Here is a 12,216-nt window from a genome sequence, read left to right as displayed (position 1 = left end):
ACCTTTTATTTACCTGTGTGCTAGCTGAATCGGTAGCGTGAGCATCACTGACTTGAAGTTGTGTACCTTGTGTAATGGAGAGAGTTACCACTCTTTACTATAAGTCAACAATCCAACACTGTGTCCTACGTGTCAGGCGGTAAGTTGAAGTTATTGACACCATTATAAACATCAGTGTTTGGGTGAGAAAAATCAGCAGCAACATGTCAGACAAATGGCCCGGATAAGTCAGCAACTATCTCAACAGAATATGTGGTTTCTATTTGTCATGTTTTTTGTCTGCTGTAATGATTTCTAGGATTTAACCCCCTCCCCTCTCAACTGAAATGTTTTTAGTTAAGGATCTGATGTGATATTAGTGGGTAACAGCTCTTTGGTCCGCACTCTCTTTTCCTGTCTATTTATTGCTGTGACTAAGTATATGTTTCATGCATTAAAAGCTGTTATTTCATCTATAATGCTGCAACTGATGACAAAAACAACAGATTCAGATATGGTGAAGAAAAAAGTGTGTTTTCTATTGATCAATCGACAGTTCATAACATTTTTTTTATCCTAGTGAATTTAAATCAGTACTGTTAAATATTGACTTGTATGTTATTGACTGACAAATGATTTTATTTCAATTGTTCTTTTGATCAGGACAAGTGCTATAGAGTCTCGTTCACCATGGCGACTCTCAGTTGTCCCAGAATTCTTTTGGGGCATCATCAACTTCGTTGTTCTCTTGTGAGTCTCTGATAGTTTTGTCCCATATAAATAGTTTCATGTTCTTGAACCGCTAACATGTTCTAATTTTATTTTAGTTGCATTAATTTCACACACACACACACACACACACACACACACACACACTTTCTCAGTCCCTCTCTCTTTCTCTCCCGCCCTCTCTTGATCTCTATTTCTCTCTCTCTCTCTCTCTCTCTCTCTCTCTCTCTCTCTCTCTCTCTCTCTCTCTCTCTCTCTCTCCAATAGATGTAGATTAGCAAGGACAGATTGGAAGAATAGGCTATGCCTAAAATATTAATCCTTGAATAAAAAAACGTTTTGAGTTCTCTCTCTCTCTCTCTCTCTCTCACTCACACTCACACACACACTCACACACACACACACACACACACACACACACACACATTCTGACATACACACAGAGACACACACAGATACAGACGTCAAACTCATTTGGTCGACGTCTGTTTTGTGTTGACCTGAGTCAAGATGATAACTGAAAGAGATGGGGAAACCAACTGTCCTTTTGAAGAATAGTTCATGAGTGCTAGTGGAGGGAATGCTATGAATTACACCTGTCTTTCCTGATGGAACCCTGTTTGCATATGACTTGACATATTAGTATATAGACCAGTCTGGATTTACAACGGAACCAATTGATTAAAGCGTAAGGAACAACTTCAACAACCATATAATCCTTTTATCCCCCGAACCCCCCACCCCCACCCCCACCCCACCCTACCATCCCCTACTCTCTTCCATCCCCCCCCACCCCCCATCCCTCTCAAACCTGTCCCCGGCCACTCCCAAGACTATTGGCGATGACTGATCTCCCCTTTACCCGTGGTTGTGGGCACAGGGATGGAGGGGGTAGTGTAGCACTGACTGCATTGTGTGACGGAACTGACACAAATCATTGACTGTCTGCTGCTGATTGTCTGCCCCTTCCTGTGCCCTGTCCTTGATCAAGAGTGTTGTTGGATTCAATGATTGAATGAAAAAGTGATTGTTTCTCTGGAAGAAACTGAATAAAGAAATGAATTATTTACAAATCGTCTCTTTTTGTTGCAAGTCCATTGAGGCTACTGGTCCACAGTATCTTTCTGATCTCATTCATCCTAACATACCCTCATGCCAACTCTGCTCTTCTCCTGACACCCGCCTGCTAAGGATCCCCCCCTGTTCAAACCAAAACGTATGGCCAACGCAGTTTTTCATACCAAGACTTTCAAACACAGTCTGAAGACCCACCTTTTCCCCTCCTGAATAATCCTCAACAGCTCATCCCTTTCCAGTATGAACTAAAATGACTGTCAGTGAGTGAGTGAGTTTGAGAGTTTCAGAATTTGTAGGTTGTATTTTTGATTGTGTACTATGGAGTGCGTTTCTGTGCGAGGTGTTTGTGTGTGTTGTGTTTGTGTGTGTGTGTGTGTGTGTGTGTGTGTGTGTGTGTGTGTGGTGGTGGGGGGGGGGGGGGTAGTTTAATGTTATGTATTTTGTGTTCAATTTTTCTTTTTTTGGTATTTACCTGTGTTTGTTTTTTTCTTTTTGTAAACGCCTGTAGGGCTTATTTTCAAAAATTGGACGTAAATGCTCATAATAATAGTAGTAGCAAAAGCCAAGAAGCTCCACACACCTTTGTCATTAAAGATAAATTCAAGTTTCGTTGCATTTTGACAGCAGTGTTGTTTTTGCATCTTGCTGTGATTACGTCAGTTGATGATGTGGCAATACACTACATGGGTGCAGCTGGTATACGTCAGGGATCTGTAGCTGATTCTGGTACTGAAGATTCGTCCGCTTTACTTACATGCAGTAGGTCCATGTTTTGTTGGAATGCGCGTGCAGATTTTCTTTCTCATTTTGACGCCAGTACATTTCACTATCCGACAGATCGATACACATGCAATCACAGACGTGCACACACATTTTACCATCGTTCACATACACTAACCAAATTACCAACGAACTTCCACTATATATATATATATATATATATATATATATATATATATATATATTAATTACCGACGAATTCCCGCCAATATTATCGTATGTAACAATTACCCGGATGTCGTTCAATGACACTTTCGTCGGGATCTCCGCGACTGAAGCCGATCGAGGATCGACGCCTAGCTACTTCGTTATTTTATGTATTTATTTTTTTGTGTAACAAAATAGGAGTTTGTTTTCAACTCTGTTTTATTTATTAAAAAAAACCAACCGACAAACAAACAAACATATATATATATATATGATGTGTACACATACACACTTTTTTCTCTGTGTGAATATTCACAAAAGACAGAACTAGTATTCTTTCAGACTGTAATTTTTCAATGTGTGTGTGTGTGTGTGTGTGTGTGTGAGTGGCATGTGACCTCGTTCATGTGACCGTACACACTTCCGCCAGCTTCCGCTTCAACAAAAACGCCTTCGAGTTTGTCTTTTATTATTCTCACACTGTCACAGTCTGTATTTCCTGACACGCGTTAAACGTGCGCGTACTTTAATTTTATGCACTGTTTTCATTCAAAAGAAAAACAATGAATTTCACCACTTGTATTTGATCTGCGAAGTTTTGGAGCCAAGTTAATAGCAGACGACTGAAACATGGCTGCAACCACTGGGGCAACTCCCACAGACTGGGAGTTCGACAAGTTTGACGATGGTTCTCTCAGTAAGTTTTTGTTGTAATTTAGCTCATGGATTCTCCGAAAAGATCTAGGCTCTCATGTTACCCAACCAAATGTTTCCTTTTTAGTGCCCTGAAATGATGAATACATGGAAGTTGAAAGGGAATTAGTCCTATCAACAGTGGAGAAAAGGGCATGCAACGGGTACAGGATATTTGGCATTGTATTACCAATTGATAGCATCACTGTGTCAGACTCAAAGGACAATCACATGCACACAGACACAGACCCACACATTAAACACACACACACACACACACACAAACACACACACACATCTGATTTAACTGTCTACCACTATTATGTATCTGTTTTCTGTGTGTTTCTGAGCATGTTGGGTTACTCTGCTGGTCAGGCATCTGCGTAGCAGATGTGGTGTAGCGTATATGGATTTGTCCAAACGCAGTGACGCCTCCTTGAGCTACTGATACTGATACCGTGTGTTTATGTGCATGGTATTACAAGTGTGTTTGTGTATGCTTGTGTGCTGTGGCAGTTTAATCAAGAAAAATAACAAATATGCAAAATGAAACAAACATAATAAGACCATTCTGTCACGTCTGCTTTTTGTAGTCAGTTTGTTGTTGCTTCTAATTCTCTTGGTCACATCTCTTGTCAGGCTGACTGGTATGCATATGGATATATAGAGAGAGATTATTAGATGTATCAAGTCAATTACTGTGATTCATTTATTTTCATTACATAATGTGATACAAGTAAATTTTCTGTGTCATTCATTGATAGCTTGACGTTGACATTATCCTGTTTATTTGTATTAACTAATAGATATTCTTATGAATATATCTATAAAATTAAAGCAGTGTTTCATGTATACTGTCATTGTAATTTGTGTGCTGTTGTGGATCAGAAATTGTGGGAGAGCTGCAGCTGAAGAAGTATGGCATCTTTCTGGAGGACTACGCCACACAGCTGAAGGAGATTGAAGATGCTCTGGATGATTCCATTGGAGACTCCTGGGACATGACCCTGGATCCTATTGCCCTGCAGGTGTGTGTGTGTGTGTGTGTGTGTGTGTGTGTTTGACTTTGTGATGTGTGTAAATGTGTGTGTTTGTGTGTCACTGCATGTGTGTCATTGTGAGAGAGAGAGAGAGATGGAGGGGGAGATTCAAGACCTAAGACTCAAGCCTTGCAATCTTTGACAGTCAAAGATAAAGTTTTAGGTAGTACCTTGACTAGTCTTCCAGTCCGTTCATGTGAATCAAATCTACTCAGAACACTTAACACAAGGAAATTATCATTATTATTATATGATGATGGAAACACAACCTCTTCAATCTTCTATCTTCTACTACAGAAGGCACACAAACATTAAAACAAAAACATGAATTGCACAGCAGAAACAAAATAAAACAACAACAACAACAGCAACAAAAAGCCACTCCTTGACACTGACTTAACCAAGGCTGGATACAAGTGTGTGCATAAAATGTTTGTGGGTTTTATGCTTTTAATAAATGTTCAAACCTCAAATAATCAGATGTGTGTGTGTGTGTGTGTGTGTGTGTGTGTGTGTGTTTAATTTGTCCAGGTGCTGCCATATGAGCAGACAACCCTGCTGCAGTTGATTCACACAGACAACAAGATCCTCAACAAGATCCTGACTGTGCTGGCCGCCCTGTGCTGTGAAATGGACGCTCTTAAACATGAGGCAGAAACCAAGTTCTATCCAGCGCTGCTGTTCTACGGCGAAGGGGGTAGGTGGGAACTTTATGGTCAGAGTGTGTGTGGGGGGGAGGGGAGTTGGGTGGGCAATGGGGGAGTTAGGGGTGTGCAAGAAAAGGAGGGATCTAAATGAACTGTACACGCAAACAGAGACACATTCACAGACACACATACAGACACTCACACCCTCAGACATACAAACACACAGACAAACACATACTCTCTCTCTCTCTCTCTCTTGTGCCTTTAACTAGTTTTAGGAGGATTGAATCTTGGACTTAGAGTTTATCAGATGGAATCATGTATGCTTACACTTTCTTTAGGTGTAATGATCTTACTGCAATTCTTTGATATGTGTGTGTGTTTGTGTGTGTGTGTGTGTGTGTGTGTGTGTGCACAGAGCCAGAGAGTGGACTGGAGGAGGGTGATGCACAGGTACAGATGGGCAGGATGTTTCCCACCTTGCAGGTAATCTTTTTTTTTTTTCTTTTTTTCTTTTTTTTTTTACTTCACGGCTTTTCTTTCCTGCTCCTTGATCTGTTCCTTTCTTCTTGCCTCTCTACCCCCTCAGTACAGATGTTCTTTGTGTGGATGTGGACCAGGATATGATGTGGGTGGGGGGCTGTAACTCACAGTGTAAGATGACATATCCAGAGAAAGGTGTAGCTTATATTTGTTGGTGTATGTCAGCCTGAGTATGACTTGTAGAATGTGTCTGCATGAGTAGATCAGTAATCATATGCACTTGAATGTGGTTGTCTCTTGTCATGGATATGGAATAAAGCATGTGCAGAAACAGACACTCACAGACACACACACAGACACACATAGACAGCCCCCCTCTCACACATTCATTTTAGTCCTTTTTTATGTACATGTCTTTGATCTTTAAGTCAAACACAAACTATATAATGCACACACACAGATCACTACAGCCAGTGTCATTTTTTATGGGATTGTTCAGTCACTGCGAAAAGAGCTTGGAGTGAGACAAGGAAATTTAGTTGTAAAGCTGAATGGTATGCTACTTGTCATTGTCAAGATGAAAATGATGTGGTTTTGTATACAGTATGTGTCATCTTTTCAAAACTGACTTTCTTGATAGCAGATTTCATTGAAGAACGCAAAGACATTTTCTCTTTTATTCAGTCATTCTCTCTTTCTTTTTTTCTTCTTCTCATATTCACTAGCACTAGCATGTCACATGTTCATGGATCTATCATGACTTATCTGTGGAGGTATGCAATCTATTACTTACTCATGTTAGGTGATGTGATAAGACTATTCTGGCAATGTTCTGTGAATGCAAACATGTATACATACTTTTTTTTCTTTAATTGTGTCCCATCAGTCTATGACAGTGAAAGTGTATGAGCATTTTCATGTTTGCTGTATGTAGCATAAAAATGGTATATTATCATTTTTATGAGTTTAGAATGCGGAGGATGTAATAATCTTTGCTGTTGGTGGACTTCAGGAGTTGTCATGCTTTGTGTCACGGACGTACGAAGTGGTGAAGAACGTGGTACAACAACTGTCCTGTCTCCACACCTCGGCCAGGTGAGATTGCAGCGAGTATGTGTGTGTGTGTGTGTGTGTGTGAAACTGTGTCAGTGTGTGCATGTGTGAGTGTGTGTGTGTGCGTATATGCACGTGTGTGTGTACATGTGTGTTCACAAGTGTGTGTGTGCGCGTGTGTGTGCGTGCGTGTGTGTGCGTAGTGTGTGTTCACTGGTTGAGGCTAATGTGTGATGGGCACTTTTCTTTGGTAATGTGTCTGTCATCTGTTTTGGTGTGTTTTGATGATTTGGGTCTATAAATGAATTGATATATAATGATTTTTGGTTGTCAAAATAAAACGTATACACATACTGACACAGACACACACACTATCACACACAACAACAACAGTAACAACACACACAGCCACAACACACGTGCACACAGCAGCACACACACACACACACACACACATACATACACTCATGCGCACTCACACACACACACACGCATGCATGCACGCACGCACGCATGCGCACACAAACACACACACACACACACACACACACACACACACACACACCAAGTGAACAACATACACACAGAGAAATGAACATCGTTGCCCTGTGTGTCAGTGTGACACTGATGTGTGTGCTGTGTTCCTGTTTCAGGGGGGCGGTGAAGCTGATTGACGTCACTGATGTCCACTTCCAGGTCAGTGTGTCACCACTCCTTCCCTTCTTTTCTGCCTTTGGGTTTTAAAGCTTTGATGTGGGTGACTGAGTCATGTGAGACTCATGTGTGTGTATATAAATATGAGTTGTTATTTGCTTACTTGTGTGTGTCTGTTTATGTTAAGTAGGTGTGTGTGTGTGTTTGCTTAAGTGTGTGTAACTGTTTGTGTGTCTGTGGTGTTTGCTAACTTGTGTGTGTGTGTGTGTGTGTGTGTGTGAGTTTAGTAGGGGTGTGTGTTTAGTAGGTGTGTGTGTTTGGTTATGTGTGTGTAAATGTGTGTATGTCTGTGTGTTCATGCATACTAGATATCCAAAACAGCTGCGGCACTTTTGTAGACAGATTGTTCCAGTGATACGAAAGAGCTGTTTTCTGTTCATGGGTGTGTGTCTGTGTAGTTGGGTTTGGTTAGTGATTTTCAGGTGCGGCAGTGTGCGAAGGGGTGATTGCCAGGGCACTGAACCTAACTTTAGAGAAATGCACATTACAGATGCCATTCATTGATAGCAGTAGTGGTAGTAGTAGTAGTAGCTGAAGTCATTAGATGCCGATCTGTGGTAGTGAAGATGTGTTCACCATGTTAGGTCACACTATTACCAGTGGTGGTATTGATAAGAAATAGTATTGATCAGAATAGTACTGATCAGAGGTAGTATTGATCAGGGATAATATTGATCAGATAATATTGATCGAGACAGTATCAGATATAGTGTTATCATCGATAATGTTGATCAGAGACAGTATTGGTCAGATATAGTATTAACTGGGGTTAGCATTGAGCAGAGATGATATTGAATAGGGATGATATTGACCGGGATAATATTGATCAGAGTATAATATTGGTCAGGGGATAAATGAATGTTGATCAGGGATAGTATTGATCAGAGATAGTATTGGTCCGATACAGCACTGATCAGGGATAGTACTGATGAGAACAGTGCTGGTTGCAGACTGTGTTTGAGCACCTGGGGGGATTGCTGGGTGTGTTAATCACCCTGGATCACATCATTGATCACCACGCCAACTTCCTGGATCACTGGACCCTCTACAAACGGTAAGACACTGGGCCACCTGTTTTTGTCAGCTTTGTGTTTCTGTTTTCCTCTTTCTTGTTCTGAGTGTGTGTGTGTGTGTGTGTGTGTGTGTGTGTGTGTGTGTGTGTGTGTGTGTGTGTGTGTGTGTGTGTGTTGTGTGTGAGTGTGTGTGTGTGTGTGTGACTCTTCTCTATTTTCATTGTGGTCTTCATGACTGTCTCCTCTCACTTCTTTTGCCTTCAGGTACCATCTGTACTTGTGTGTTGTTGTTTTTTTCTCTTATACCCAGCACACACACACACACACACACACACACACACACACACACACACACACACACACACACACACATATACACACTCACTCACTCACTCAATCACTCACACACACACACACACACTCTCCTCCACCCACCCACCCCTGATCCCTACACACACACACACCCATACATACACACACACACACACACACCCACATGCACGCATACACACACACACACACACACACACACACACACACACACATGCATATACATACATACGCACAGAAAACGTGTCTATCTCTCTCTCTACTTTTATGCATTAAGCGTACTTGCACACGAATTTACACTCAAAATATCTTTACACTCACAAGCGCACAGAACATACACAAAATCTCCCAGGCATGTATCAGGGATAGTATTCAGTTTGCCATAGCGGTTTCCTTCTTTGTACAATTGTAGTTTTGAGGCAGTGTATGAGCAGTGAGTGAGACAATGGTTGTGCAGCATGGTGGCCTCAGTGCGACATGCCCCCGGCAAGTTCAACATCGCGGAGGACAAGGTGCGGCCCTTTGAGAAGCTGATGATGATGCTTGAGGGACGTCTTCTGGATGGAATGATCTTCCAGGTAAAGGACAGGTGTAACTCACTGCACTGACACACACACCTCACTGCCCTGACACACACCTTACTGCCCTGACACACCTCACTGCCCTGACACACACACCTCACTGCCCTGACACACACCTCACTGCCCTGACACACACACCTTACTGCCCTGACACACACCTCACTGCCCTGACACACCTCGCTGCCCTGACACACATACACACCTCACTGCCCTGACGCACATTGCCCTGACACCTCACTGCCCTGACACACACACACACCTCACTGCCCTGACACCTCACTGCCCTGACACTCACTGCCCCGACACCTCACTGCCCCGACACACACACCTCACTGCCCTGACACCTCACTGCCCCGACACACACACCTCACTGCCCTGACACCTCACTGCCCCGACACACACACACCTCACTGCCCCGACACACACACACTTCACTGCCCTGACACACACACACCTCACTGCCCTGACACCTCACTGCCCTGACACACACTGCCCTGACACCTCACTGCCCTGACACACACACACCTCACTGCCCTGACACCTCACTGCCCTGACACACACTGCCCTGACACCTCACTGCCCCGACACACACACACCTCACTGCCCCAACACACACACACACCTCACTGCCCTGACACCTCACTGCCCTGACACACACTGCCCTGACACCTCACTGCCCCGACACACACACACCTCACTGCCCCGACACACACACACCTCACTGCCCTGACACACACTGCCCTGACACACACTGCCCTGACACCTCACTGCCCTGACACACACACACACCTCACTGCCCTGACACCTCACTGCCCTGACACACACCTCACTGCCCTGACACACACACACCTCACTGCCCTGACACCTCACTGCCCTGACACACACACACCTCACTGCCCCGACACACACACACCTCACTGCCCTGACACCTCACTGCCCTGACACCTCACTGCCCTGACACACCTCACCTCACTAAAAATAGCCAGGGAACCCTGATGAAAATCCAGTGAAAGTGGGCCTGCACACCCTCCCTGATATAAAGTTGTGTGCACCATTCCTGTACTTCAGCGTCTGTGTGTGTGTGTGTGTGTACAGAACTGTGTGGAGCAGCTGTTTGACAGCCGGGAGGTGAATGTGTCCAAGAACGGAGCATTTGCCGAGGAGTTTGCCGTCAACATCCGGGAGTGGATCACAGACCTGGAGTCCCGTGTGGGTCAGTGCCGGGAACAAGGGGGTTGGGGGGTGGTGGGGAGGAGGAGGGAGAGTGGGGAAAGCATGGGCTGGTGGATGTATGGCCTCTGTGTTTTGTGTCAGACCATGGGGTGGAATTGTTCCTTGCATGATAGTGATAATGCACACATGCGCAAAATGGACACTATGCATGGGTGGTGTAGACTTAGATATCAGCACGTAGACATGTGAATATAACTGTGAACAATCACATATGTACACAGCTGATATGAAAAGTGGAAACACGAAAACTTGAAGACACATGCATAGACAAGGAAACAATTGTGGACATTCTATGAACATTAATGCACACACACGCGTACACACATACCCATACACACACACACACACACATATGTACATGCACATATGCACACACATCTATGCATGAACACACACACACACACAATTAAGCACATGAATATCATTTTATGAACACGCATGCCAACACACATGTACACACACACTCATACACACATACCTATGTACACACACATATGCACACACACACACACCTCAGCATGAACACACTCATACACACATGCCTATGGACACACACATATGCACACACACACACACCTCAGCATGAACACACGAATACACACACACACACTCACACACACACACACATACATGTACACACAAATTATGCACACACACACCTCTGCACAAACACACACACACACACACAAGCAAAACAAAACAAAACAAACAAAAAAAACCCAAATTACCTGCACAAACTTACACCCCCCCTCCCCTCCCCACTCCCACACCACACTCGTCTGTCAATCTGTGTGTGTGTGTGGAAAGGGGAGAGCAACGAAGTGGACCAGCGGATGCAGCTGCTGGGGGTGACCTCCCTGTTCATCCTGCACTTCCAAATCTTCCGCGTGCTGGACAAGCGCATGTTCCGCTCGGTGTGGGACCTGTACAAGAAGGTGCCCTGCGTGCACCTGCTGGGCAACGTGGTGTGGCTGCCCAACGAGTTCCTGCTCACCCGCCTGCCCAACGCCTCTCAGCTGCTGGACCGAAAGGCGCAGCTGGCCGCTCAGCAACAGCAGCTGCAGTGGCTGCAGTCACGCAACCAGGGGCTGACACGGTGGGTAGGGGAGGGGTTTGTGGGATGGAGAGGACTTGTGTGTTTGTGTGTGCGTGTGTGTGTGTGTTGTGAGTGGGGAGAAGACGTGTGTGTGTGTGTGTGTGTGTGTGTGTGTGTGTGCTTGAGTGTGTGTTGTGAGTGGGGAGAAGATGTGTGTTTGTGTTTTTGAGTATGTGTGTTGAGTGGATATGGGTGTGGGTGGATGTTTGTGTGTGTGTGTGTGTGCATGTGTGTGTGTATGTGTTTGTGTATGTGTGTATGTGCTTGAGTGTGTTATTAAGTGTGTGGTTAGGGGTAGAGAGAGATTGTGTGTGTGTGTGTGCTTGAGTGTGTGTGGTAAGTGGGGAGAGGGTGTGTCTGTGTGTGTGTCTGTATTTGAGTGTGTGGTGAGGGCGGAGAGGGTGTGTGTGTGTGTGTGTGTGTGCGTGTGTGTGTGTGTGTGTGTCTATTTGTCTGTGTGTGTCTGTGCTTGAGTGTGTGTAGTGAGAAGGGAGTGGGTGTTTATGTGTGTGTGTGTGTGTGTGTGCATATGTATATGTGTCTGTTTGTGTCTGTGTATGTGCGTGAGTGTGGTGAATGAGGAGAGGGTTTGTGTGTGTGCATGTGCTTGTGTGTGTGCAT

The 12,216-nt window shown here is 44.2% G+C and overlaps 1 protein-coding gene across 2 annotated transcripts in view; it reads left to right on the top strand.

Moving 5' to 3' along the window:
* Window positions 1-3,132: 3,132 nt before the first annotated feature.
* Window positions 3,133-12,216, top strand: part of LOC143284576 (WASH complex subunit 4-like) — a 53,578-nt gene continuing 44,494 nt past the window's right edge. For both annotated transcript variants that reach the window (XM_076591390.1, XM_076591391.1), the window contains exons 1-10: window positions 3,133-3,409; window positions 4,294-4,433; window positions 4,977-5,142; window positions 5,511-5,578; window positions 6,588-6,670; window positions 7,282-7,324; window positions 8,293-8,396; window positions 9,143-9,263; window positions 10,362-10,479; window positions 11,307-11,595. In XM_076591390.1, coding sequence (XP_076447505.1) covers window positions 3,343-3,409; window positions 4,294-4,433; window positions 4,977-5,142; window positions 5,511-5,578; window positions 6,588-6,670; window positions 7,282-7,324; window positions 8,293-8,396; window positions 9,143-9,263; window positions 10,362-10,479; window positions 11,307-11,595 — 1,199 coding nt within the window. In that variant the 5' untranslated portion in view covers window positions 3,133-3,342. The remainder of the gene's footprint in view (window positions 3,410-4,293; window positions 4,434-4,976; window positions 5,143-5,510; window positions 5,579-6,587; window positions 6,671-7,281; window positions 7,325-8,292; window positions 8,397-9,142; window positions 9,264-10,361; window positions 10,480-11,306; window positions 11,596-12,216) is intronic.

Source organism: Babylonia areolata, chromosome 8, assembly GCF_041734735.1.
Source record: "Babylonia areolata isolate BAREFJ2019XMU chromosome 8, ASM4173473v1, whole genome shotgun sequence".
NCBI classification, from domain to species: Eukaryota; Metazoa; Mollusca; class Gastropoda; order Neogastropoda; family Buccinidae; genus Babylonia; species Babylonia areolata.
The sequence above is the reverse complement of the archived record's forward strand: the minus strand, read 5'-3'. Positions and strand labels throughout refer to the sequence as shown.